The sequence below is a fragment of the Hemicordylus capensis genome, chromosome 1 (genome assembly GCF_027244095.1).
Source record: "Hemicordylus capensis ecotype Gifberg chromosome 1, rHemCap1.1.pri, whole genome shotgun sequence".
In the NCBI taxonomy this organism is placed as follows: Eukaryota; Metazoa; Chordata; class Lepidosauria; order Squamata; family Cordylidae; genus Hemicordylus; species Hemicordylus capensis.
The window spans coordinates 447,487,855-447,515,796 of record NC_069657.1 but is presented as its reverse complement, the minus strand read 5'-3'; the positions used below and the strand labels follow the sequence as shown (position 1 = coordinate 447,515,796).

The 27,942-nt window shown below is 43.9% G+C and overlaps 3 protein-coding genes across 8 annotated transcripts in view; 1 reads left to right on the top strand and 2 right to left on the bottom strand.

Moving 5' to 3' along the window:
* The window catches only part of SANBR (SANT and BTB domain regulator of CSR), a 75,491-nt gene extending 75,225 nt beyond the window's left edge, over nt 1–266 (bottom strand). The window contains exon 1 of the mRNA XM_053246925.1: nt 10–266. The gene's annotated coding sequence lies outside the window, so the exon portion shown is untranslated. The remainder of the gene's footprint in view (nt 1–9) is intronic.
* Nucleotides 98–27,942, top strand: LOC128323620 (uncharacterized). Of its 6 annotated transcripts, none has more exons than XM_053247063.1 (7): nt 101–255; nt 1,641–1,895; nt 9,553–9,678; nt 20,146–20,304; nt 20,945–21,060; nt 24,941–25,046; nt 27,751–27,942. In XM_053247063.1, exons 2-7 carry the CDS (start codon nt 1,677–1,679, stop codon nt 27,796–27,798), a joined length of 774 nt encoding a protein of 257 aa, XP_053103038.1. In that variant the 5' UTR covers nt 101–255; nt 1,641–1,676; the 3' UTR covers nt 27,799–27,942. The 6 variants fall into 6 exon arrangements, with proteins under 6 accessions (XP_053103067.1, XP_053103038.1, XP_053103057.1 ...); XM_053247082.1 differs by having other exon boundaries at nt 103–250; XM_053247073.1 differs by lacking the exon at nt 101–255 and adding an exon at nt 518–769.
* Nucleotides 13,121–15,630, bottom strand: LOC128323583 (uncharacterized). The gene is made up of 2 exons (XM_053246981.1): nt 15,049–15,630; nt 13,121–14,835 (listed from the first exon to the last, which is right to left on the bottom strand). The coding sequence occupies exons 1-2, from the start codon at nt 15,248–15,250 to the stop codon at nt 13,226–13,228; spliced, it is 1,812 nt and encodes a 603-aa protein (XP_053102956.1). The 5' UTR covers nt 15,251–15,630; the 3' UTR covers nt 13,121–13,225.

The following is a 27,942-nucleotide window of genomic DNA, read 5'->3' as shown; positions in this document are numbered from 1 at the left end:
GTCACTCACCCCCCGCAGGGCCAATGAGCGCGCGGCTCAGCGACAGGCACCGCCTCCCCTCGGTCCACACGAACCAATCGCGCGCGGGCGGGTGGTCTGGCGCGCGCACCGGGGGTACAGCGCGGCGGCCGCGCGCCCTTCTTTCGGCTTGTCGCAGTGCAGCGGCCGCCCCGGCCCGCCCCCCGCGTCTGGTCGCCTAGCAACGACCGGCGTTGGGCCTGCTTGCTGCTGCCGCTAGCGAAGGCCTCAGGCAAGGTGCCTCTCTGGGATGGAAGGAGGGAGTGGGCGGGAAAGAGAGGGAGGGGCTGGTCTGGAACGCATGACAGCGCTCCCCCCACCCGGCCCGGACCCTCACACAACCCAGTGCCTTTTGATCGTGACGTCACTCAACCCGACTACTACGTGTGTCGGTGCGTGACATCACACACCCCCAGCCTAGCCACCATTCTTGGACGTCATCATGTTTTTAAAGCTTGTAATTCTGACTGTTTCTTTACAGTCAGTATGACTGTAAACAACATAAACGTAAACAAACGGAATGAAGCTTAAGGACAAAATGTAGTAAGACCTCTGGGTGTGACGTCATCAGTCCCGCCCCACTCCATCAGGGAGCTATCATCCCTCCTCCCGCCTCCCTCAGCTATGTATTTGCCGGAGGTCCTATCAGGGCCCGACCTCCCCTATTTGCAGCTGCAGTTCTTCTAATCCAGCTTCCACAATGTCTTTCCCACTGGGACATTTGCCTAAGTTGGACCATTTTCAACAAAAGGTAGAAATCCCTTGTCTGGTCTCCAGAGGCCCATGGAGGTGCCAGGGCATCTATCCCACCGAGGAACTGTTCCTCCTAATTCATAGAGGAAAGATTTCCCAGTTCCCCTCATAGACTCCTGAAGACTGGTTGCAGCTACATGCACAAATGTCGTTTTTGTGGGGTTTTTAATGCAAAACTCTGCTAGCAAAATGCCCATCGCTATTGAGATCGGTGGGGGGGGGGTGTTGCACAGAAGAACAAAAGAAGGGTTAGACTTGATGGGTCAGACCAAAGGTGCCTCTAGTGCAGCATCTTGTTTCCCACAGTGGTGCACCTGATGCCTTCAGGAAGCCCACAAGTAGAACATGAAGGCATCAGCCCACACTTACTGTTTACGTATTGCAGGAAGCCTGGGGAGGGGGCAGCAGGGATGATGTGTGTCTTCATGCGTTCTGTGCACAGTAACACATTCCTCCACCTCCACCACCCTTGTGAGGTCCCCATCAGTGAAGGCAGGCAACCCAGTCCTGGGGTAGAGAGCAGATTTTAACCTCACAGCAGCAACCCCAAGCTAGGTGGCCAGATCTGGCTTTAAAAAAGCCAAATTCTGGCTTATGGCCCATTTGACCCACGAGTATACCCCTTAGGTTCTGGCAACTCTGAGTCCCCATGTAGTATACTTTTCCTGGAATAGATTAGATGAAGATTAATCCTATTTGCCCTTGGGGACAGAATTAGGACAGAGGCTTACCCTGCGCTCTGTTCCTAGCGACCCAGCCAGCCACTGAAAATCAAGCCTGCTCCTTTCTGCACAGCCCTTTTCTTGGTTTTGTTCCTTGATCACACTAGAGTGTAACAGAATGTTGGAAATTGACTTTTACATATATAGGGATAAATCTACTTGAATGCAAGAACAACAACAAAAATGCCCCACACAAAGTCCCATGCACTGAAAATTAATGGATGTGCCTTTAAAGTGCCTGAACCATTCAGACATTGTGGCCTGACACTCATGGTTGCCAAGCCGAAGCTTCCGTCTTGCACTGTCAGTGTGGCAACTGGAAATCAAGGAACAAATTCAACTGTAAAAGTCAGGAATGGTCCTATAATAGATGAAAAAGCATGTGTCAACAAATCTATTCAGGTAAGAGATTACCCTTCCCTGTTTAGAACATATCGGGGGTGGGTTTTTTTAGCAAAATATGGGTGGATTCAGATGTACACTAAGATGCATGTGGACAACACAACAGTACATTTTTGGAATGCTGACTGTTCATTTGAATTTTTGATGACATATCACAGAGTCAGATTTCAGTTGTACTGTATTATAATGACTGCTAAACAGAAAAGCAACTTCAGATATAATCAGCTGAACAGCAAAGCCCAAAAAGTGAAGTCTATTCTCAGTGAGGCTATTCTCACGATCAGCCTAGCCCACTTTTGGCCGATCATGTGCTGCAACGGGAGCCATGTGGCTCCCAGCAGCAAACCTCCCAAAGTACCCCACCCTTTAGACGAGGTTAATGGAGCGAGTGCTTAACCTCATCTATTTGATCGTGTGCTGATCGTGTGCTGCACACGAGACCCTTGCCAGGAGGTGAGGCTACAAGAAGCCTCCCGGGCTTGGGGGTCTCTCCAGGATGCCCCGCACACTCACGCGGAGCATCCTGGAACTTCCGGGGGCCACACGACCCCCGATCCCCACAGCCCCCACCGGCTCTGTGATGGAGCCGGCAGTCATGTGGGTGGCTGATCCGGCAGTCAGGGCTGCCTTCTGATCATCTGTGGGGAGAGCTCTTCTCACTGGTCGTGAGAAGAGCTTCTGTGTATGTGTTCATGCCATACACATGTGTTCAAGAGGAATGACTTTGCTTGCTTTTCTTAGCTGTCTTTCAGAATGGAGTTTTGCATTTATGAAATGGAAGCCAGTATGGGCTAGGGTTGCCATGACTTCCGGAATTCCAGATATCACCTGGATTTTAAGCATCTCACCCGGATTGCTTATCCCAGCCGGATTTGCCTGGATTTCAGCTTTCATTTATTTCTTGTTTACACAGTCAGACAGGTATTATTGACTGGTTTGTTTTATCCAGACATCGAGTCCTTCGCAAGGACCTGGGATGCCAGAATTTTATTGTCAAATGGTTATAGATATCGTCGCAGAATATAGTCTGTTCCCAATAAAGCTGCTTTTTGTAATTGGCTGATGGTGATTTCTGTGGCCCCTATGGTGTTGAGGTGCTCTTCAAGGTCTTTTGGAACTGCACCCAGGGCGCCAATTACCACTGGGATTATTTTGGTCTTCTTCTGCCACAGCCTTTCAATTTCAATTTGTAGATCTTTGTATTTGGTGATTTTTTTCTATTTCTTTTTCTTCTATTCTGCTATCCCCTGGTATTGCTATGTCGATTATTTTGACTTGTTTTTCTTTCTTCTCAACTGCAGTGATATCTGGTGTATTGTGAGGCAGATGTTTGTCTGTTTGTAGTCGGAAGTACCATAATATTTTTACATCTTCATTTTCTTCAACTTTTTCAATTTTATGGTCCCACCAATTCTTGGCTACAGGTAGCTTATATTTTTTGCAGATGTTCCAGTGTATCATTCCTGCTACCTTGTCATGCCTTTGTTTGTAGTCAGTCTGTGCGATCTTCTTACAACAGCTGATCAGGTGGTCCACTGTTTCATCTGCTTCTTTACAAAGGCGGCACTTGCTGTTTGTGGTGGATTTTTCGACTTTTGCTCTTATTGCATTTGTTCTTAGTGCCTGTTCTTGTGCAGCCAGTATTAAACCCTCTGTTTCTTTCTTCAAGTTGCCATTCTTAAGCCATTGCCAGGTCTTGGTGATGTCTGATTTTCCACTTATATTGTGTAAATATTGACCATGCAGGGGCTTATTTCTCAATTTTTCTGCTCAGTTCTTGACTTGTTCTTTCTTGTAGGCCTGCTTTGTTTCATTGGTGTTGAATAGTTTCGCGTTCTTGACCATTTGAAGTGCATCTTCTTCACTGTCCCTTATATATTCTTCAAGGCCTCTTTTCTCCTCCTCTACTGTTTGATGGACTTGCAGCATTCCTCTTCCACCGGAGCTGCAAGGGAGGTAGAGCCGATCTACATCACTGCGGGGGTGCAGAGCATGATTGATGGTCATGATTTTCCTGGTCTTACGATCTAGTGTCTCTAGCTCTGCCTGGGTCCAGTCTATTATTCCTGCAGTGTATCTAATAACAGGTATAGCCCAGGTGTTTATGGCTTGTATGATGTTCCCGCCATTGAGTTTGGACTTGAGGATTTTTCTGACTCTCCTGATGTATTTACTTCCAATTTTTCTTTTAACTTCAGTGTGTGCGATGTTATCAGCCTGGAGAACGCCCAAGTATTTGTAATGTTCTTTCTCTTCCAGGTTCTTGATCTTGCTTCCATTGGGCAGTTCTATTCCTTCTGTTTTTCTTATTTTCCCTCTGTTCATTATTAATGCAGCACACTTGTCTAGTCCAAACTCCATTGCTCTATCACTACTGAATATACGGACAGTGCTTAGCAGTGATTCGATTTCTGACTATTAGATCGTCAACTTCAGATCGTCAATGTACAGCAGATGGTTGATTTTTCTTGATGTTTTAGATCAGGGATTCTCAAACTTGGGTCCTCAGGTGTTATTGGACTTCAACTCCCATAATCCCCAGCCTCAGTGGCCTTCGGTTGTGGATTATGGGAGTTGAAGTCCAATAACACCTGAGGACCCAAGTTTGAGAATCACTGTTTTAGATGTTTGGTATCCGAGGACTGTTTTGTTGAGTATTTGTGAAAGTGGGGTCATGGCGATTACAAACAACAGAGGGGATAGTGAGTCCCCTTGGAAAATGCCTCTTCTAATGCTAACCTGTCCCAAGTGTCTCGCCATTGATTGTTAACTGTGTACTCCACATGCTCATTGCTTTTTTTAAATAAATATCTGAATGTTTTTGCTGACACCAGTTGTTTCTAAACATTTTAGTATCCTTGTGTGAGGCAATGAATCGAAGGCTTTCTTGTAGTCAATCCATGCAACACTTAGATTTGTTTTTCTTCTCTTGCAGTTTTCTAAAATCATTTTGTCAATCAGCAGCTGGTCTTTTGTGCCTCTGGTGTTCGGGCAATTTCCTTTCTGTTCAACTGGAAGCTGTTTGTTAGTTAATAAGTGTTGCATGACTTCATCTGCTATTATTCCAGTATTATTATTAATAATAATAATAATAATTATAATTATTATTATTATTAAGCTAAGCTCTAGCCCTTGTAGAAGCAGAGTTATGGAGCAAAATGTGTATTCTGCCCAACCACTGGACTTGAATTAAGAGAGCAAGAGCACAGGTGGCTAGCTGGGAGGGTTTCACTTTCACAAGTACAGTAATCCCCTGAGGAATGTTGCATTGTTTGTTACCCAAAACTTACATTCGTTAAGACAAAATGGGAGAGGGGGGGAAACACACACATTCCAACAGTTTAAAAATTTCAAAGTAATATTTTAAAACAGCATTAAAACCATTAAAACAACATTAATTAAAAGCCTGGGTGAAGAAATGTGTTTTTAAAGACTTTTTAAAAGCTGTCAGAGATGGGAGGCTCTTATTTCTCTAGGGAGGGTATTCCAAAGCCTCGGGGCAGCAGCGGAGAAGGCCCATCCCTGAATGGCCACCAGATGAGCCGGTGGCAGCTTCAGACAGACCTCTCCAGCAGATCTCAGTGGGCGGTGGGGTTCATGCCGAAGAAGGCATTCCCTTAAATACCCAGGGCCCAAACTGTTTAGAGAGAGTCTTCATGGTCCCGATCAGCTGCAGCAGCACCATTGTTACTGAGGCCAAAAAAAGTTCATCTGTAGTGAGCTCAATGCCTATTCAGGAAGTATCACCGTCCTTCTCTCTGAATTAGCCTCATTTGCCTTCAGTGGCATTATGCAGCCAGATATGTTTGGATATATGAGAACTTACTTGTTCATAGTGGGGGAAATGACATTATTATTTTTTTAAGGGTGCTGCAATTAGGGATGTGCATGGAACTGGTTCGGAGGTCTTTTATGGGCTTCCGAACCAGTTCGAACGGCGGGTGGTTCTGCTGGTTCAGCGGTGGAGGGGAGGCAGCTTTAAGGGCGGAGGAGGATGCACTTAACCCACCCGCTGCGTTTCCCCCGCCGGCGTTCGGTTTCTTAAACATCCATTGGGGTGGCAGCGTACCTCCCTGCTGCCCCTGCGCTACATTTTCCAGAAGTGCTCAGAAGTAGCAGATGCGCATGTGCGCACATTGCACAAGCACGCCCCTGCCGGTTCTGTGCACATCTCTAGCTGCAATAGCAGCAAAGATATTCATTCTGGAGTGTTGCCTCATTGCCACTTCTGAGCACTACAGTGCTTCCTGAATGTCAATATTTGGGATGAACACTTCTGCCCCCTTTTGAGCCCCTAATCCCTCCTATTTTGTAACCTGCTAATAGGACTGCAGAGTCAGGGATCGATTTTTGGCTTGGTTTTACTTCCAGATTGCCAAGGCACACCCCATTTTCTGGGAAGGTTATCCTAGGAATATGAAGAAAACAGCATAGTCGCTGTGTGTTTGTAAGAGCCAGTTATAAAATAATTCTATGGCATGTTCTTTTGAATGTCAAGTTAGCATATCCATATAACCACTAGGGGGCAGGATAGAGAAGCTAAATAAAAAATCTCCAGCTTCCCTGCTGGGTTAAGTACCAGGAGAGATGGAACAGATCCTTGTTCAGATTGTCTCACTGGTTGCCCAGCTACATTCCAGACTGCTAACATTCCCCTGCTAGCTGAGCAAAGAGGCACCTTTTTAAAAGAGGCATTCTCTTTACTGAGCAGGAGGAGAGCAACTGACCTTATCCATCCCCAACACAGCATCCCTCCAGTGGCTGCTGCTGGTGTCTATCTTATGTTTCTTTTTTAGATTTTGAGCCCTTTGAGGACAGGGAGCCATTTATTTATTTATTTATTTATTTATTTATATCTACGTAAACTGCTTTGGGAACTTTTGTTGAAAAGAGATATATAAATATTTGTCGTATTTGTATTCATAATGACTGGGGAAACTGAAACTTTGGCTGTAGCAGGCAAGATTGAGTTTTGCCCATAACACATGGATCAAATAGATTTCTGTATCTAATATAGTACATTTCAAGATGCATACAGAAGGCTTATAAGGAAAAGTATATTTTGGAATATTTAGTATTTCAAAATGCTTGGGCAGGGGCATTCTGCAAGACGCTCAAGGAAGTGGTTTAAGCTGCTTAATAATATATAATGGGGAGACATCTGGTTCCATTTGCCATCTGTTTTTTTCTTTCACTTTTTCCAGTGCATTGTTTTGGCTTTGGGTTTTTCATATGAGCTGCAGGCAATCCGAATGTTGAAAGAAACAAGCATAGTGGATTTTGAAGGTGGGGGTGGGGTGTCCTTGAAGTTTCTGTAGATATTATTTTTGTTTTATACAAGTCACTCACATAATCCAGCAAAAACATGTGGATTCCTACCAAGGAATGCAGAGAAACAAGAGCTTTGAGTTTGTGTAGTAATAAATTATACTATCTTGATTCCTACTACCATGTGTAGTAGATTAGTACTTGTCAAACTGTGTTGCAGGCCATCCTGTTGTTGCCGGATAGTAGCTTATTAGGAGTTCTTTGGTGGGAAGATTATCTATCTATCTATCTATCTATCTATCTATCTATCATATTTTTATACCGCCTGATATAGACATCTCTAGGCGGTGTGCAAATTTAAAAAATACAAAAAACTTATATAAATACAAATATAAAATGCAGTATTAAACAGTTAAAACAAATAAAACAAAATCACAGATAAAAACACATTAAATAATTTTAATTTTTTCAGTTAAAAGCCTGAGAGAACAGGTACATCCTGAGAGTTCTCTTGAAAGCAGACAGAGAATGGGATGCTCTTAATTCAACAGGGAACATATTCCAAAGCCCTGGGGCAGCCACAGAGAAGGCCTGGTCCCAAGTCACAATATATATATATATGTGTGTGTTTAGGTAAATCCCTGGCTAATATATTTTTTAAAGCATGTTGCTAGGGTAGCTTATGTTCTTGAGGCACTGCTATGCTAAGATCAGCTGCATCAATCAGCTTTTGTGGTTAATTTAAATGTTCTTTATCAGTTTTGCGCTCTAAAAAAATTTCACTGCAGCCATCCCATGGACAGCGCAACACAACCCTATTATTTTAAAAAGTTTCTTCCCAGGTTCCCTGACATGATCAAAATATGTCATATGCAAGGGTATTATTTCCTTTAAATATTTTAGTTACATCAATATTTGTTTTAAATAATTAATATTTAATACATATTTAAATATGTCTTTACTTTATATAAATATTTTACATGCTAGAGCACTCCCTCAGTTGGATGTGCTGCTGCAGTCTCATATTTTGTAGAGTATTAATATGCACTTTTGAAACACCCTCCTCCAACCAGATTCTGTAATTTTTTCTGAATGTGATTAATGGTATATCTATGAGACCCATGCACACACTGCAGCTTGGACAGTAGCATACACACCTCTCAGGTTTTAGGGCTGGTTGGGGGCAGGGAAGGGCTTGGGTTACAATGTTGCAGAATAGATCACATGCAATTGTAACAGGACAACAAATCTGGATGAGACACAAAAGGCAGGTGTGCAAGAGTTGTAGCCATCAGGCTAGTTAGGAGAAAGGAAGGGGCCTGTATATTTGCTTGTGTTACTTTGGAAAGTGTCGTATACATTGATAGTGCAATTGAAGTAATGATAGGGCAGTGCAAAGTAGCCCCACTTCAGTTCAGGGGCTTCCTCAGCACTTTGGGAATGAGGATTAAATTCAGGGCTTTGAGAAGCTTCCCACTGCGTTTTGTCCCAGTTCAGAGCAGCTGCTGTGATTCAGGGGTATGGCTTTACCATCCCCCCAACCCCTGATGGTACTTCCCAGACTGGGTAGAACGAAGGAGACAGGCTAGAAGAAGTTCATCTTGCTTCTACTAGCAAGCGAATGGCTTGAGATTTAAAATGATTTTCTGCAGGGTTTCCCATGGAGTCCAAGGAATGGCGCAAGCACTCCTGAAAATTGTAGGCTTTTCCAAGGCTTTGCTCTTAGCAGTAGTTCTATTTAAAACAAAAAACACTACCATTTCCAGGAGCACCTTTGCCATTCTCTGGATTACAGGAGAAATTTTGCTGTTTTACTCTGCCAAAATAACCCTGGTGCCATCTGGAAAACTATGTTGTGATTGTTTTGTAGACTGTACCACTTCAGACTGCAAGTGTGGGGGAATCAGATTTTTTAATCCCCCTTTTGCAAAAAATCTCTCTACAAGAAGAAAACTAACAGAAATGTATGAGCTGAAGTAAAACCTTCCTTGATATGCTAGGCATTGGGTGTTTTTTTAAACTAGCAGATTTCCCCCCCTGTTGAATTCTGAAATGGTGCAGTCCACTCCGCCACTTCAGGATATTACTTCTTGTAGATCAGGCCTAAGAAAAGATATAACGTGAGAGGATGGTTATAGTACAGTCACATTTATTTGGAGGTCAATATATTGGCTGAGAACAAAAAATAGAGGGGGAAATTGGTGTCTCATCACAAAGTAGTGCCAAACTGCTCTTGGGGCTCCTTTTACAACTTTACTTGCAGAATATTTGCATAGTTTTGTTCACTGTAATTAGATGGACCAAGTAAGCCTCCTGAGGCTGTTTTTATGTTCACTTCTTCCATGTTTGTACTGACCAGATCCTATTGATCACCTTTATAACCAAACAGGTATCTGAAGAGAACAATTTTCTGGAAAACATTAAAATCCTGCAAAAGGAAAATCTACAGCTCAAAGGTACACTGGAAGAAAAGGATTCAACAATATCAAGATTAATGAAAATAATTGAAGACCAGGTATTGCAAATTCAGATTTACTAATCTGTAGCGGAATTAATGATTAAACTAGCTGGCCTGGGTGCAGAGCATCTGCACCTCTAGTTCTCCCCCCTTCCTTCCCCCCTTCCCCTCGGCTCTCCCCCCTTTCTCAGCCCCCCCCGGCTGCCACCGCCACTTTCTCTCCTGCCGCTGCTGCCATTTTCAAGCCCCCTCCCGCCGCCACCATTTTCACCTCTCCCTGCCACCACCACTTCCCCCCCGCCACCATTTTCTTTCCCCCCTCTGCCTGCACGCCTGTCTGCCGCCACTTTCCTCTGTCCTTCTCAGCAGCTCGCTCACGAACTCTTGCTAGAGCTGCCACACATGGGATTAGTGACGGGTACATCTTAGAGAATTACATATATATAGATAGATGTTACACTTTAGGCCTGAGAATATACGTCAATTCACATAAGATCAAGGAGCATATCATAGATCAACAAACCCTAGTTTGTCTCCAGGTGTACAGTGAGGGAACTGAAGCCAGTCTTGTCTTTCTGATAAGGAGATAGGGCTGTAGCTCAGCGTTAGAACATCTGCTTTGCATTTAGCAGGTTCCAGGTTCAGTCCCTGGCATCACCAAGTAAGGCTGGGAAAGACTCTTGCCTGAAGCTTTGGAGAGTTGCTGCCAGTCAGTGTAGACAGTCCTGAACTAGGTGGACCAATAGTGTGACTTGGTATAAAGCAACCTCCTCAGTACCCATAAGTATACCTAGCCTTTTACTTATGTACTAGCTTAACCCGCACAGAGCATCTGATTGCTAGTCTCCAGACTCCCCATTCAACCTCTCTTCCCCTCCCTTGTTTCTTTCTGCGCAGCCCCATTGGAGCCTGCCTACCTGTCTGGCTCCCTCCCTCACAGCCACGTGCTCCTGCTGCCTCTTATATTTAGGAACATAGGAAACTGCCTTATACCCAGTCAGACCATTGATCCATCCAGCTCAGTACTGTCTACACCAGGGTTGCACAACTCAAATGCCCTGCTGGGCCGGAACCATCCACAACTTGATGTGCAGGGCCTGAGGTCAAATTTTTAGTACATTATGACATTAAAATGAAATATTATTAGTTACTTGTGGCTCTATTTCCCCTGTCAATGGACCCATAGTTTTAACCAAGGATAGTGGCCAGAAAATAGGTCCTGTCCCTGCTCAATCAGTGGGGCCCCTAGAGTGCATGCCAGCCCCAAACAAATGCCAAGTCCTCTCCACTTCCTAAATTGCTGTTGCTTTCAGGCTGCAATGTTTACATGGAAGTAAGCCTCACTGGGTACACCATGGAGCATATTACTGAGAAAGCATGCACAGGATGGTGCTATAAGGTAGTTTCCGGCTCCTGTGTTGCTCCACGATACCTGGGGGCCACTAAAATAGTCCCTGCGGGCTGAATCCAGCCCCCGGGCCTTATGTTGTGCAGGTCTGGTCTACACAGACTGGCAGCAGCTTCTCCAAGGTTGCAGGCAGGAATCTCCCTCAGCTCTATCTTGGAAATGCCAGGGAGGGAACTTGGAACTTTTTGCAGGCAAGCATGCAGATGCTCTACCCAGAGCAGCCCTATCCCCTGAGGGGAATATCTTATAGTGCTCACATGTGGTCTCCCATTCAGATCCAAAACAGGGCTGGCCCTGCTTAGCAAAGGGGACAATTCAGGCTTGCAGCCACAAGGGGCCCCAGCCCTTTACCTACACAGAGCAGGACAGGCTGCGGCCTTAGCTTGCTTGTCTGCAGGGATAGAGGGAGCCAGCACTTGGCCTTGGAGCTGAAGAAGGGAGATAAGGTGGTAGCAGGAGGAAGCGTCCCCCTTGGCTTGGGGGGGGACCCCATACCCCACCCTAGGACCCCCTCAGCTACCCCTCCACATGCACCCCCAATCCCACTCTCTCCACCCCTCAAAGTACTAACTTCCCTAACCGTTCCCTCCCCCCATAAACAAAGGGAGGTGCCTCCTTCCCCCACTGCTGCCTCTCCCTTCTCCAGTTCCAAGGCTCGCCCACTCTCAGCCACCCACTTGCCTTTCACTCATTCACTTGCCTACTCTGACACCCACTCTCAGCCACCCCCCACCTCCAGGCCCTGCCCCCAGCCCACCTCTGCTGGTTTCCATGGGCGGATGGTTTGCTTGTGAACCAGGAGATTCCCCACTCACAGCAATTTGCCTCTCTCTTTCCCAACCACTGGCCTCCGTCACCCGGACAAGTCTCCTTGTGAGAACGACGGCCAAGCTGGGGCTTCCCATTTGGCCTGCATGGACGGCCCTCAGTGCGCGCTCCAGCCCTGGCTCAGCTGTCTTCCTCATGAGGAGACTCGGCGGGGCGATGGAGGCCAGCAGTTGGAGCCAACCTAGACTGCTGCTGTGTGATGCCGCTGCTCAATATCTCTGTTCCCTCCACTGCTGCCTTCCTGCTCCTCCTTGGCAGCAGCTGCCCCTCCGTCCACTACTCAGCCCTCCACCGTGCCTTCCCTTGTCAGAACTCTCATGAGATGTGCCACGTACCACGAGATGTGCATCGTACGCCCTTAGCATTATATGTGTGTGTGTGTATATATATATGTGTGTGTGTGTGTGTATATATATATATATATATATATATATATATATATATATATATATATATATATATAATGCATATGTACCCCACCTTTAAATATACAATTTCCCCTCCTGTTGGTCCCATTCATACTTACATTTGTAGGTTTTTTATTTTACTAGCCCAGTCCTAAGCATATTTAATAGGTATTCCCATTGAGCTCAGTGGGATTTGCTTGTAGGTAAACATGCATTAGCCACCTTAAGTGGTGCAGTGGGGAAATGCTTGACTAACAAGCAGAAGGTTGCCGGTATGAATCCCCGCTGCTACTATATTGGGCAGCAGCTATATAGGAAGATGCTGAAAGGCACCATTTCGTACTGTGCGGGACATGGCAATGGTAAATCCTTCCTGTATTCTACCAAAGAAAACCACAGGGCTCTGTGGGCACCAGGAGTCGAAATTGACTTGACGGCACACTTTACCTAAACATGCATTGGCCTGGGCAGCAAATGTTTTCCTAAAATTTTTATTTATATATATTTTGGAGTCAGGGTGGATTTGATTTAAATCAAACTGATTTAATTCACGATTTAAATCACGATTTAAATCACTAGTCAGTAAGGCTTGATTTAAATCATAGTTTTCTACATAAAGACTAATTCTTGCTGGTATAACTTTAATATGCAAGTAGATGAAGATTTTTAGAATAACAACTTTTCATATTAGTTTTTTTATCCCCAGTTTAATAGGTTAATCATTCATATTTGGACAACTTTTCTGTTGTACTTAGGAAGGAGAAAAATAATCATTACCTTAATAATAACAATTTAAATAGATTTATTTAACTGAAACAATAACATTACAGCATATGTTATTTGCTTAAACAAACATCCATGTTTGTTAACTAATTTGGCTAAACAAAATATATATATTTTAAGAAACTTAGACTGTCAGCCCAGCCTACACATGAAAAACTTAAATACTGTCCTCTGTAGCTCACTCGTCATCTTCATCTTCTTCTTTGTTCATAATCTGGAAAAGAAAAACAAGCTTTCCTGCTTTATCGGGTCCCAAACGATTTCTCAATTTAGAATGAATGAGTCCAAAGGAAGATAATATTCTTTCAACGCCTGCAGAAGAAGCTACTGCTGTTAAAAGTGAAATCATTACTTGAACAGTCTCTAAATCCAAGTGCTTAAGTGACTTCCACCAGTTCACTGGTGTGACTTTCTTTAAAATATCTTCAGCAAACATATATTTCTTGAATGGTTCCCCCTCAGCTTTGAAGTTTATTATAGTTGGCATTACAGATGGATGATTGCTGGATACCCATGTCATAGCTAACTCCTCTTCCTCAGCACTTAAGTTTTGACCCTGGTACTGGATATTGACAATATTTGCCAAAAAATGAGCTGGAGACAGTACTTGTCCCATTCGTTTTTTTAATGCTTGTAATTTAATTCTGTCCATGTGTAGTTCTGTTTTTAAGTGTTCACTCAGTTCCTTCCAAATTTCAACAGCATCAGCAATAAAACAGCTATTTTTCTGTATTTTGTTTAAAGATTCAGAGATGGGTTTCAGGATGCTCAGCATATGTTCAACATTTCTCTTAAGCCCAATGTTGAGGATTTTGGCCGTGACAGTGCCATCTATTTTATCTCGATTTTGTTCACAAACTGTCATCAGAATAGGCCAGTTCTTGATATACTGCTCAAAATAGTCCACCACAGAGTTCCATCTAACATCTTGTGGGAGCGTTAGCTTGGTTCCACCCATCCTTTTCAGAGCTGCTGCAGCAAAGTGATTGTTACGGAAGTATTTAGCAATTTCAACAACATTAGTCTTTATTTCTGGAACACTTAAGTCTTTGGCTAAGAGGTGCAGCAAATGAGCACTGCAACCATATGTTATTAGCTTTGTATTCCCTTCCTGCTCTTCTAAATTTCTTCTCATCTTGGATACATTTGCAGCATTGTCTGTGACCAAACTGCGTACTAGACATTTGAATTTTTGTTCACATGTTATTATAGCTTTTACTGTCACTTCTTGTAAGTATTCTGCTGTGTGTGCATTTCCTGACGTATCAATTGTTTGTGCAAGGAAGACTTTCCCTTCTTCTGTTGTTATACAAGCACATACAATAGGATCATTGTGGACATTACTCCACCCATCAATACTTAGGTTAACAATTCTACCCTCCAGAGCTGTTGCACATTGCTCCATTTCTCTGTCATACACTTTATCCAGCAGTTTCCCTGCAACATCTGCTCTGCTGGGTGGACTGTATCCTGGTCTCAGTGACTGAACCATATTAATGAAATGTGGGTTCTCAGTCAGACGGAAAGAAGAGTTCATTGCATAAACAAACTGGGCAATTTTTTCATCAATTAACTCTTTTTCTAATCTGCTAGTTTTTATCACAAACTTATCTATGGTGGTTCCAGGAGGGAAGGATTTTTTCTTTCTTTTAGGTGATAGTGATATGTGGCTGTGGGTGTCTGATGATGATGCTAATGAAGCACTATCCTGGATGGATAACTCTGAAACTGTAGAACAGGAGGATGGTGATCTTGAAGGTGGATAGTTTCCAGAATCCATGAATTCCCCTAAACAAAAAAGTCAATGCTGTTATTTTATTGTTTATACAATTTCTGCTTATTGTACACAGCACTGCCCCAAAAGGAATATTTGCTTTTCTTCATAACTGTACCAAATGACAGTAACATGCAGTAATAATAAGAGATATAATTTTGCTGAAACATGACAGTTCAAGGCAGTCTTTAGAAATATTATATGATTCAATAAAAATGTTTACCAACCTGAAGATCCTGCCTGTTCAAATGTGTTTCTTTGGTCATCTTCATCACAGCACTTCTCATGATGTTGCCTCATTCGGGCCACCAGGCCTTGCATTTCTTTGTTGCAGTGTTTGCATTTTGCACGCATGCCTGCCTTACCGATAGGTAAAGGAACTTCATTAAAATATTGCCAAACTGGGTCTCTTTTACGGCCTGCTGCCATTATAGGTTTTTTCCTCCAAGGAAAGAATGTGATAAACCTCAGGTCATACACACAAAAAGCTCCAAAGACTTGTCTGTCTGTGGCTATGCAGTATTGTGCTCAGAAAGTTTCACTTTCATTTTGTACTGCTTGTCTGCTTGCCCCTCCCTCCTCACACTTAGTTTCACTTTCTTCTTGTGCAGATCTATTCCACTCCAAACAATCAGAAAAATATTGTTTCTATTCTATTTCACTGAACTTCTTGAAACTTAGCAATGAAGGGGTTGATTCTGTATTCATAGGTTTGTAGAACAATAGGATTAAGGTCTTTTTCTCAACTCTGTTCATGTCATAACATTTTTGCTGTGAAGAAGAGGCATGTGATCTCTGCTGAGTCAAATTCAGTTTTGAGAACTGCAAAAGTAAACCAAGCATCTGTGATAATATCTTGTAGGCAGAGAAACTGCCCAATAATCTTACAAAAACCTCTGGAAGAGCATGACATTGTGAATGGATTAATGGAATTTATTTACCAAAAAAATTAAACATATACAGCCTTATTCTACATAATTAAAAAACTAATCTTTATTTCATGATGGAATAACCTTTGGATGGTAATATATTTTCCTCAAAAAGCATTTTATTTAAAAAAAATCTGATTTAAATCAAAAAAATCCGATTTAAATCAAAAAAATTGATTTTTTTGATTTTTTTTTTTAAATCATTGATTTTTATCCACCCTGTTTGGAGTCCTTGTTTGACAAATTTAAAACTGTTGGCAATTAAACTTGGAGGAAGAGCCTAAGTGGTGTTAATTTTTGCCAGCAGGGTTCTCTTCCAGGTATATTGGTAACCATCCTCCATCATTAAGGGGGCTAAGCCCATTGGGAAGAAGGATAGCCAAAAATTGAATATAGTCAACCATACTCTGGCCTCCAGTTTCACCAGACCTGCCTCCAATTGTAAACCAGCATTGGAGACACAGCAGGGAATCTGAAATACTGCTCTTAGGAATTTGGACTGGACGAGCTCCAGAGGGGCGATGTTGGGGAAGGGGCCCAGCTGGGCTCCGTAGAAAAGTTGCACCAGCAACTTTGCTTCAAATAATTTGAGGGCTGCAGGTATGTAGTGGCCACCTTTTGTCAGAAATAATTTTAAGATAGTGACAGCGATCCTCTGGGCATTTTGGGCAACATAGTTGCCATGTGCCTTCCTGGTGTTGGATGCATAAAAGACCATTCCCTCCCAGACCTACTCGACTGTGTTCCTGTTTATATGCCAGGAGTATGTCTTTGGTCTCCTGGCAAAGACCATGCTTTTGATTTTATGGTAGTTTATTTCCAGATGGTCCTCTTTACAATATCGAGCAAGGGTCCGTAGTGCTCTTCTAAGTCATATAGGGGTCCTAGATAGGGGTCCATCTTCTTTTCTGAAGATGGGAACAATAACTGCTATCCCCCATTCTCTAGGGATATGACCGTGCTTGTCAATAAATATAAACAGTGAGGCCAGAATGGGAGCCCACCATGCTCAGTTATTTTTTATTTATCATGGGGGGATTAGACCATCTCCAGTAGCCCTCCCTGGTCTTAGTTGGGAGATGAGATCCTTGACCTCTGTGGGTGTGACTGATAGCAAGGGAGGCAGGCCCTCTCTGTTGCATTGAGGGCATCCATGGTCCCCTACTTCATCTCTGTACACTTCACTAAAGTGTCTTTCCCAGACTTCTGGTGGAATGCAGCTGTCCAAGTGTGTCAGGCTGTTGCTGAGATGATCTGCACTGATGCGGCAAAATAGGGCTGTCATTGGTTCTGACTGCTTGGATGAGATGTGACCAGGTGTCTTTCATGGCATCTCTTTTCTTGTGTTTGAGAAGTTGTTTGTATTGCCTCTTCTGCTTAAGGAGGGCCTGCGCAGATGAAGGTCCTACACTAGCTTTGTGGGCATTGTCATTGGCAATGAGCTTCTTTCTTTCTTTCTTTCTTTCTTTCTTTCTTTCTTTCTTTCTTTCTTTCTTTCTTTCTTTTGGTGCTTCAACACATTCAGAGCCAAACCATGGTTTGGAGCTGCACAGGTGCTATTTGAGGTGAGGAGTGTTTACGTGAGTTAGGTGCTTTTATAATTCCTGCTCTAGGTAGCTATATTTCTCTAGGATTGAGTTGGAATGGTTCTGCTGAGAGCAGAGAAAGGCAGATGTGTTGGAACTGTTTTGAGGTGAGTTCTGTTATTGCTTTGTCCATTTGCGGGGGGCATGGCACTTGAAGGGGCAGGCTCTTTCCGCTGGTAGAATTTGTGGTTGGTATAGAGCCTTGGCATAGGGTTTCAGAACAAAGGGTTTTAGGCATAGGGAAACTGCGGTCACTGTCAAGTTGGGGGATGACCTCAAAGCAGTCTGCAGATTGAAACAGGTTTCCAGAGACTATTATGTAATTGATGAGACTCATTTTGTTCCCAGCTCAGAAGGTAAATTCAGCAGGGTGGTCATTTTCAAGGGAGCCATTTAGGATGTAGAGGTTAAGTCTATTGACCATTTGGGCCAGGCAGAGTCCTGCATAGTTTGGCTTCCTGACCTTCAAGTGAAGGGGTCCAGGTGAGGCGAGTAGCACTGATAGCATGCATATAGAGTATCATCATCAGGGCCTAGTCTAGCATTAAGATTGCCGCCTACTACTGTATACGCATTGGGTAAGGTAGAGAGAAGGTCAGTTAGGTAGTTTTCCAGATCAGACCACAGTTTCCTGACCTAGGATTCCCACCTTGGCAGAGGTAGGTAGATGTTTATTACTAGCAAGATACAGTGTCTGGTGGTTTGTTACAGCCATGGTGTGCAGCTTAAATGAGGGGAGTCTTACTGATATTGTGTGCAGGGCAATAGAGAACAAATGAGACTTATTTGTGAGTTAGCAATAAGCATGCATAAGGCTGGACTATAAGCAATTAATATCATTGCTCTGAAATTAAGATCTGTGCTCTGGAAGTGTGGGTGGCAAAAAGGTGGTTCTTTTCTGCCTGCATTGCTTCCACAAATTCACATCCAGGGGAGCTGTTTAGGGTTGCAAGGAGACTAATATGTGCTCCCTCCCCCTTGAATTTGAACTTAGAACCATCAGTCATTCGCTGTGACATCTTCAGTGACAGATAAAATTTCTCATATTCGGGCCAAACTGGATCCTACAGTTATTGCAGAGTCTACTGTGGAGGTGCCCAGCAACTCCTCTTATAGGATTAAATTGGATCACTTTCAGTTTGTAACTCCAACTGCTTTGGACTGTGCATCCTACAACCTGTTCTCTTGACCCTTTCCCAAATTGGCTTATTTCATCTGGAAATCATATTATCAAAGATGGTCTGGTAACTATTATAAATGCTTCTCTAAGGGAGGGCCGAGGATTATTATTAGATCTTATTTGAAGACACCTGCATTGGATCACTCAGAGTTAGCTAATTACAGACCCGCTTGCAATCTTCCATGGTTGGGCAAGATGATTAAGCGGTTGGTGGCCTGTCAGCTCCAGCAGTTTGGGATTATTCAAATTATCTACAACCATTTCAAACCGGCTTTTGAGTGGGCTATGGAGTTGAGACTGCCTTGGTCAGCCTGATGGATGATCTCCACTTGGCTATCGACAGAGGGAGTGTGACTCTGCTGATTCTTTTGGATCTCTCAGTGGTTTTCGATACCATCAACCATGATATCCTTCTGGGTCACCTGAGGGAGGTGGGATTGGGTCGCACTGTTTTACAGTGGCTCTGTTCCTATCTCTGTGCTAGATTCCAGATGGTGTCACTTGGAGACTGCTCTGCAAAGCAAGAATTAAAGTATGGAGTTCCACGATGCTCCATACTATCTCCAGTGCTCTTTAACATCAACAGAAAAAGGTTGGGAGTGATCATCAGGAGATTTGATTCTGGGTGTTATCAATATTCTGACAACACCCAAATCGATTTCTCTATATCAACCTCATCAGGAAATGGCATAATGGACAGGATGACGGATAACAAACTGAGGTTGAATTTAGATAAGATGGAGATACTGACTGTGGGGGACCTGAGATAATGTTTAGATCTCCTGTTCTGGATTAGGTTACACTTCCCCAGAAAGTTCAGGTAGGTATCATGGGAATGCTCCTAGATCCAAAACTCTCTCTGGATTATCAGGTTGAGGCAGTGGCCAGGAGGGCTTTTTATTTGGCTGATATATCAGCTACACCCAACACATCAGCTATGCCCATTTCTGGAAGTAGATGACCTGAAAACAGTGGTAAATGTGCTGGTAACCTCCAGGCTTAACTACTGCAATGCACTCTATGTGGGGCTGCCTTGTACGTAGTCTGGAAATTACAATTGGTACAGAATGCGGCAGCCAGACTGGTCTCAGGGACAACCCGAAGGGACGATATTACACAGATTTTAAAAGAACTGCACTGGCTGCCAATATGTTTCCGACCAAAATAGAAAGTGCTGGTTATTTCCTATTAAGCCCTCAATGGCTTGGGTCCAGGGTACTCAAGAGAGCACCTTTATCATAAAACCTGTCACCTTTTAAGGAGCTCCGATTATGGTTGCCACCGGCTCATTTGGTTGTGACTTGGGACCAGGCCTTCTCTGTGGCTGCCCCAGGGTTTTGGAATATGCTCCCTATCAAAATAAAAGCATCTCCATCTCTGTTTGCTCTTAGGAAGACCCTCAAGACACACCTGTTTTCTCAAGATTTTAACTGAAATTAATTTTAAACGGTTAATTGTTTTTATCCCATGAAATTGTTTTAACTTTTTATTATATAAAATTGTTTTATTTTTTACTCTGTTTTATATTTGTTGTGTTTTAAATTGTGTACACTGTATCAGGCAGTATATAAATGTGATAGATACATAAATAAATAAATATCATTGCTCTGAAAACTCTATTATTGACAGGCTACTGAATATAACACAGCAGTTGAATTAGAAAAGGAACACTGGAATAAGACTGAAAGGCAGTTGGAGGAATCTAAGCATTTAGTTAGAGAGAAGATGCAGCTGCTTGATGAAACGAGAACACACTATACAAAAATTATTCAAGAACAAGCAACACAGGTTTGTCAAAAAGAAAAACAGGAACAAGTTGTTAACTCATCTCTCTTGCCATACTTATGTTTGTTATTTATTGTTCCATTTTTCATAAGGTATCTCAAGGCGGTTTACAAAAGATAAAATAAAATATTCCATAAAAGTTACATTTAAAACCTTATAATGTCTTATAATTTACATTTTAACCCATATGAGTCCTCAAGGACCCATACTTACAATGCAATCTATATATATAATTCTCCTGGGTGTGCCAGGGAAAAATGCGTCCCGGCAGCCCAGCTGATTGGCTGGGCTGCGGGGGCGCCTGATTGGCTGGCGCACCCAGGAGTGCCCACGGAACTCTGCCCGCTGGCAGCTGCGGCCAGGACACTCGGCCCGCTGGCGGCGGCGGCGGAGGCACTCGGCCCGCTGGTGGCCATGGTGGGGGCACTCGGCCCGCTGGCGGGGGCACTCGGCCCGCTGGCGGCGGCGGCCACACTTGGCCCCGCTGGAGATGGGGGGTGGAGAGAGAGAGGTAGCTGGCCACAAAGAGCGCACAGATGCTCTGTGCGGGGTCGGCTTGTTATATTTGAAATACAAATATTTTCCTAACCTACCCCTCGATAATTAGTAATTACAATACAGTTTTGCTTGTTTCCTTGTATAGCACGCAGAGCTGGTGTTTGAGATGAAAAAGCAGATTGAGGCAGAAATAAGGTGCAGAGAAGAAAAGATTGCCAAACTTAAGCAATACATTTCTTGTACCTTTCAAGAAAAGTCCAGGTATGATGTATGTAAAATGTTCAAATGTCTGTTGCAGGCACGGAGGGAGGTCAGCGGCGGCCCAGGTACAGCTTGCCATTGTGGCCCCCCCAGCCACACCCCGTACGTCATGTCAGTGTCTGACATCAGATGCATGTGGTGTGGTTTGCTCACAAATGGGGTTAGGGCATTCGCAGCGCTGGCCGGATTTTACTCACAAATGTGGGGCGCAGCCCCATTTGTGAGCAAACCACGCCTGACATCTGACGTTGGGGGTGTAGCTGGGGCACAGCTCCTGAAGTGCGGCGGCCTGTTATTTGGACCAGTTTGCACTATGGTGACTCTGCCAGTGGTCTGTTGATACCCTGAAAATATTATCTTCCCAATTGGTACAGGTGAAACTCGGAAAATTAGAATATCATGCAAAAGTCCATTAATTTCAGTAATGCAAATTAAAAGGTGAAACTGATATATGAGACAGACGCATTACATGCAAAGCGAGATAAGTCAAGCCTTACTTGGTTATAATTGTGATGATCATGGCGTACAGCTCATGAAAACCCCAAATCCGCAATCTCAGAAAATTAGAATATTACATGGAACCAATAAGACAAGGATTGTAGAATAGAACAATATCGGACCTCTGAAAAGTATACAGTGTACTGTGCTTGATTGGCCAGCAAACTCGCCTGACCTGACCCCATAGAGAATCTATGGGGCATTGCCAAGAGAAGGATGAGAGACATGAGACCAAACAATGCAGAATTGCTGAAGGCCGCTAATGAAGCATCCTGGTCTTCCATAATACCTCATCAGTGCCACAGGCTGATAGCATCCATTCCATGCCGCATTGAGGCAGTAATTGCTGCAAAAGGGGCCCAAACCAAGTACTGAATACATATGCATGCTTATACTTTTCAGAGGTCCGATATTGTTCTATTCTTCAATCCTTGTCTTCTTGGTTCCATGTAATATTCTAATTTTCTGAGATTGTGGATTTGGGGTTTTCATGAGCTGTACGCCATGATCATCACAATTATAACAAACTAGTATTTTTAAGCCCATTAAAATAACGGGCGCTAGTAGGGTTAATGGTGCTGTTGCCGCCGGCTCCGCTACCCTCCCGGTCGCCCTTCCTCTGAAGTTTGGCATCCTTAGCCCGGGCCAAATTGGCCCACGGAGCCGCCACCGCTGCCTTCCCGCCTGCCCTCCCATGAGGAGAGTCCTTCGCCCCGGCCGTGTCCGTCGGGTGAAGAACGGCTTAATTTAAGAGGGAGAGTGGAGCTCGCAAGCAGAGCTCCTCTCTCTTGCAAAGCCTCTGCCCGTACTGGTGGTTTGGGAGCAAAGGACGCCTATTACGTCCTTTTCCTCCATAGTGTCAGTCCGGGCAGAGCCGTTGCAAAGAGAGGAGCTCTGCGTGCGAGCTCCTCTTTCTCTCTTGAATTAAGTAGCTTTAGCCCGACGGACATGGCGGGGGTAAGGAGGACTCGGGAGGGAGGGAGGGAGGGCGGGCGGGCAGCCGGCCATCGGCAGTGCTTGGGTGGAAATGGCTGCCCGTGGGGCCATGAAAGGAGGACTGGGGACTCAGGAGTCGGGAAGGAGGGCGGGCGGGCGGCCAGCAGCAGTATTTGGGTTGAAATGGCCGCCCGTGGGGCCTTGAAAAGAGGACCGGGGATTGGGCCGAAATGGCCGCCGGTGGGTCCAGGACAGTGGTGGCGGGCGGGCGGGCAGCAATTGGCCCGTAATGGCCGCCCGTGGGGCCGTGGCGAGAGGTCGGGTGTTTGTTGGCTAATGGCCGCCCGTGGCTTTGGGACACTGGTGTCTGCGGTCCTGTCTCCCTTGGGCTGTTCTGGGCCTGCGCTTCGCGCAGGCCCAGAACAACCCAGAGAGGCAGGGACGCAGATCCCCAACGTTCCAAGGCCACGGCCACTCACTTAGCCTTTTATTATATAGGATTAAGGCTTGACTTATCTTGCTTTGCATGTAATGCGTCTGTCTCATATCAGTTTCACCTTTTAATTTGCATTACTGAAATTAATGGACTTTTGCATGATATTCTAATTTTCCGAGTTTCACCTGTACATCATGTGATTCTGATCTGGTATATGCCACTCCAGTGGAACTATTCCTGTAGCCAAGGCTGCAATCTCTGCTGTTGAAATCTCATTGAAGTCAGTGGGATTTAAGGAGCTTAACTCTGTGCAGGATTACAGGCTAAGTTTTCTGCCCAGTGAGATTCACTTACAGTCTAGGAAGCAAAATTCTCAACACAACTCTACCTATGGAAACTCAGAGAGAGGATTGCCTCAAGTGAAAGACCATAGGTACGGAGTTTCCTGACAAGTTCTTCCACCAGCTCGATTAGTGCCTATCCAATAATAACAAGGGAAGGAGACCTGAGAGCAGTAAGTTGATTCTTGCCCAGTTTATTAGTATTAGATGCCAGGCTCTAGCCTCTATCAAGATAACACCCAGTTCCAATCTCAGAGTGGCATTAGAATTGGTTCTCCTTTTGAAATGGGGTCTGCTTGCTGGCTTCTGCCTTCTCTCTGAAAGAGAAGGTGAGGGCATCCCATTCAGACTTCACTATTCTGATCTTGGGGCACATTGCCCACACTTTGTTCATGCTGAGCGACCAGCTGAGCTAAATAAGCTAAATTATTGCCAAGTCATATTTACTTAAAACATTAGTTAAGATTCATTGCCTTGCCTGACTGAGCTTTTGCATTCTCTACCCCAGTATACCTGCAATAAAACTGTTGTACTGTATTTCGGACTCCTTATCTTTTCCAAGACACTAAACTTGCTCAAATTTGATACTGGAACCAAGCTGCCCCATCTTAGCCAAACTAATTCCCCCACTCTAAGCCAGAAAACATAATCAAGGTGTCTAGCCAGCATCTCGGGGGCAGTTCTGGTAAGACTCTTTCATAATACTAGGACCAGGGCTTATCCCATGAAACTGATGGCCAAGATATTTAGGACCAACAAAAGGAAGTACTTTTTCACACAATGCATAATTTACCTATGGAATTCTCCACCACAAGATGTTGTGACAGCCATCAGCTTGGATGGCTTTAAGAAGGGCTTAGATAAATTCATGGAGAACAGGTCTATCAATGGCTATTAGTTTGAAAGCTATAGGCCACCTCCAGCCTAAGAGGCAAGATGCCTCTAAGTACCAGTTAAGGGGAGTAGCAGCAGGAGAGAAGGCATACCCTCAGCCCTTACCTGTGGGCTTCCCATCTGGTGGGCCACTGTGTGAAACAGGATGCTGGACTAGACGGGCCTTGAACCTGATCCAGCAGGGCTGTTCTTATATTGTAATTTGATATTACACCCAGATTCATAGATAACCACTATGTAGGGTCAATTTGCACAACTCTTGTGGGGAGGGACTCATTTTCAAACCAGGTTGACGTTTTCTGTCTGCTGCCTTTGCATTTGGACCTGGTGATTAGCTGTGCTAGTGGGCTTGCCCTTGCCCACATGGCTGGTGCACCCTCAATAGCTGGTGTAACCCTTTTTACATAGCCCGTCAGAAAAAAATATATCTTTAGACAGACTGCTAAGGGCCCTTTCAGATGATCAGGGGTATGTTGCAACAAATGTGTGTTGTTATTTATTTGTTTGGGTGGGGGAGAGAGTGAATCCAGGTGTTAATCCTGAAAATATGCCTTCTGGTGTGGAAATATCTCATTTTCCCACTTTGAGAAGCTTAGAGCAAGCATCAGTGTAATTTAGCATTTATTATTATGGTGAGCAAAACTGTGTAGAGTAATTTAACTGAATGAGGTTTGCCAAATCATGATAGAGTTCCAGTGTGGGCTGAGGATGCTGAACCAGTTACTTATCTTTGCTGTAAGGGAGCTGCCTCTTGGAATTTCTTTCTCCCTTGCAGTGAACACCGACTACAAATAGATGAACTAAGGAGAGAAATAAACAAATTATCCGAGAAAACACGCATTCTTAAAACAAAACTTGGAAAAGAAATAAAGTCAAAAACGGTGAGAGAAGTGGAAAGTGCTTAGTGGCACACTACAATACTGTTGGGCCTGTTTCTCAGCGAAGTGGTAGAGCTGTGTCAGGGCTATACCACTTCAAGCAGGGACTCACATGATTGAATATTCCTCCAAGCAACCAAGTTTCCTATACTAGCATGCAAGGGAAAGAGGATTTAAGCCTCTGTTCTTCTACACACACAAGTTTTTTGATGTCTAGTTTTCTATATGCAGGGTGGTGACGATGAGTTGGTTGGGTCTGAGGTTTGACAGTCTGCCCAATTCCAACATCAGCAAGCCAGTCACCTTAACCTCTTGGAATGTACACAGGTGGGGCTCGAAACTACTGGATTGTGACTTCTTGAATTTCATTTCTACAGCTGACATTATATTAATACAGGAGATTTGGTCGACTGCAGAGATTAAATCATCAAATTATCAAAACCGGCAATCACGAGCCAGAAAGGTGGTAGACCATTAGGGGGCCTTGGAATTTTTATCTCCTCTCATCTAAATGGACAGGTCTTAAAACTACCCTTCCATGCTAACTGGGTTATGGCTGTATTGATTTCCTTTTTTAAAACAAAGCTTCTTTGTATCAATTTATATTTACCCACTCAACGCTGTAATTCCCAAATTAAGACACAATGGAAAGAGGTAGAGATGTATATCTCCCAGTTAATTGGTACGTATCCTGAAGATTCTTTAATTGTTGCTGGAGCCTGTAATGTGAGAATGGGACACGATGACATTGCATTGTATGGAAGGTTTTCCTTGTGGCCACCTTCAGTTGATGTGGATTATGACCCCTCTAACCCTATATTCTTAGATACGACTAGTAATTTTGCAGGATTGTGCTTGGCTCAAATGGCCAACAATCTAGACTTACTAATTCTGAATGGAGTGGCCCCAGGAGATTGCCCAGGTCAATTTACATTCCACTTGGGAACTAAATCATCCACAGTTGATTTTGTACTAGTCTCGAGACCTATTTAGATTGATAAATAATTTTAACATTAGGATTAGACCAGAAAGTGATCACCATCCCCTAATAAGTTATATGCAAGGTCCCGTCCCCCCTGCCTATTTGTATGAAGGTGTTTTTTTCTTTTTTCTTTTTGTATGAAGGTGTACCACTTGCAGTGGTATAGCCCAAACACATCATTATCAATTCAGTAAAAACTTGGCCCATCGTTACATATGAAGCTCATAAAGTCAGGGTACAGGTTTATAACTATATCTCTACAGTGATCCATGTATTCTTTGGCCAGGATTCAAAGAACTTGTGTGCGCACACATATGTGCACGCTTTAGAGGGAACACTGCTGCACACACAGATTAAGTTTGAAAGAGATACTGGGTCACAAGCCAAAACTTCCTTATAGGGTTGTTATGAGAGTAAAATAGCCCTTCCTATATGCCACTGTGTCTTAGAAGCAGAACCGGATAGAGATGTGTGGGGTTTTTCTCTCCAGCTCTAAATGTATTCAAACATTCCTTTGATGTTTGTGTTATCTCCTGTACGATTTTAATTGAGGTCATTGACATGTCTGAATAAATATAGCAAGAGGAAGCCTTTGCGCGTTGCCAAGGTCAGCCCAGAACAACTGTACCAGCAAATGGAGGACTTGCCTGGGCAGGCCTTGCAGCATGCTGTAAAACACAGGACTGTTTCCTGCAGTTCCGTATTTGCTCATCTGAATGTGTGCCCCCTCCCGTTTTGGAGATAGTAAAGCAGGAAGGCTTTATATGCCTCTGCCTGGGAATCCAGAGGATGTTGGGTAGGAAAGAAATATACATGAATTACAAATGGAGTACACCAGTGAAAGTGGTGAAAGTTGTATTCCTTCAAAAATCTCTCAGAGAAAAGGTCTACAGAACCAAGTCAGGCATTTTCTTAAGTTGGAAACTATTATGTGGCAAATGCAAAATTAAACTGCAGAATGCAATTTAGTTTTACATTTGCCATGCAGCAATTTCCAGATTAAGTAAACGCCTGTCTGTAGACTGTCACAGGAGACTTAATAGCATTAGTCATGAGAGGCAAGGGCAGGCTGGCTTCTGGAAAAACTGGTGCTGTTTCATCTAGAGAGAGGGCAGTGCTATTACAGGTGAACATGGCCTACACAGAGCCTTTTGTAGATTTAAATGCTCCAGACTCTTCATGCACTCCCTTGTTTCCCCTCCATGATGGAATTTAGAAGGGAAAACTTGAAAGTTTTGCCAGAGAATGTAAACAAAACAGATGTTATGTGTTTGCCAAGGTGTGTGGGGATGGGAGCAGAGTAGGCCCAATATCCATCCACACACACACACACCCCACCCACTAGCCGTTTCAGATTTTCTTCATGCTGAATTTCCCTTAGATAGTAGAAGTTGTTATTTTTGAATTGTCTCTGTAACAAGTATCTAGAGAGAGAGAATGAAATCTCACTATATCTTCTCTCTCACACTATCCCCACAACAGGGAGCAGGCAATGAGTTAAGAGTTATGGGATGCCCTGTACTGTTTGCAGTCAAGGCCCAGCACTGCGATGTGCATGGTCCTGCAGCTGGCTCCCCTTGTGATAGACTTAGCTCCAGGTCCCAGTTTGCAAGTGGGGGATCATTACTCATGAGTACTCACACCAAATGCACATTCATCTTACAAACGTACTCTCCTTCTCTCCTCCCTGCCCTTAATTTGCTTCTTCTCTCTCTTTTTTTCAAGGAATGTGAATACTGCAAACATCGGCAGTTACAACTGGAAGATCTTTGAGGGACTGAAAATTACACTTCAGATACTTTATTTTGTACAAAAACTTTAAACATAACTTTGGCATGTGGAAGGTGAAGCCAATTGTCACATTTCAGGTTGCTCTGAAGCTTACAGAAAGTAAAACACTGAAAATTATGCTCACAA

Excerpts from the sequence above, each read along its gene's own strand:
- LOC128323583 (XM_053246981.1), bottom strand. The coding sequence starts at position 15,250 with ATGGCAGCAGGCCGTAAAAGAGACCCAGTTTGGCAATATTTTAATGAA. Across the intron at positions 14,836-15,048 it reads TGAACAGGCAGGATCTTCAG|GGGAATTCATGGATTCTGGA; the intron begins GTTGGTAAACAT and ends TTTTTTGTTTAG.
- LOC128323620 (XM_053247063.1), top strand. The coding sequence starts at position 1,677 with ATGCCCCACACAAAGTCCCATGCACTGAAAATTAATGGATGTGCCTTT. Across the intron at positions 9,679-20,145 it reads TGAAAATAATTGAAGACCAG|GCTACTGAATATAACACAGC; the intron begins GTATTGCAAATT and ends TATTATTGACAG. Across the intron at positions 20,305-20,944 it reads TTCAAGAACAAGCAACACAG|CACGCAGAGCTGGTGTTTGA; the intron begins GTTTGTCAAAAA and ends TTCCTTGTATAG.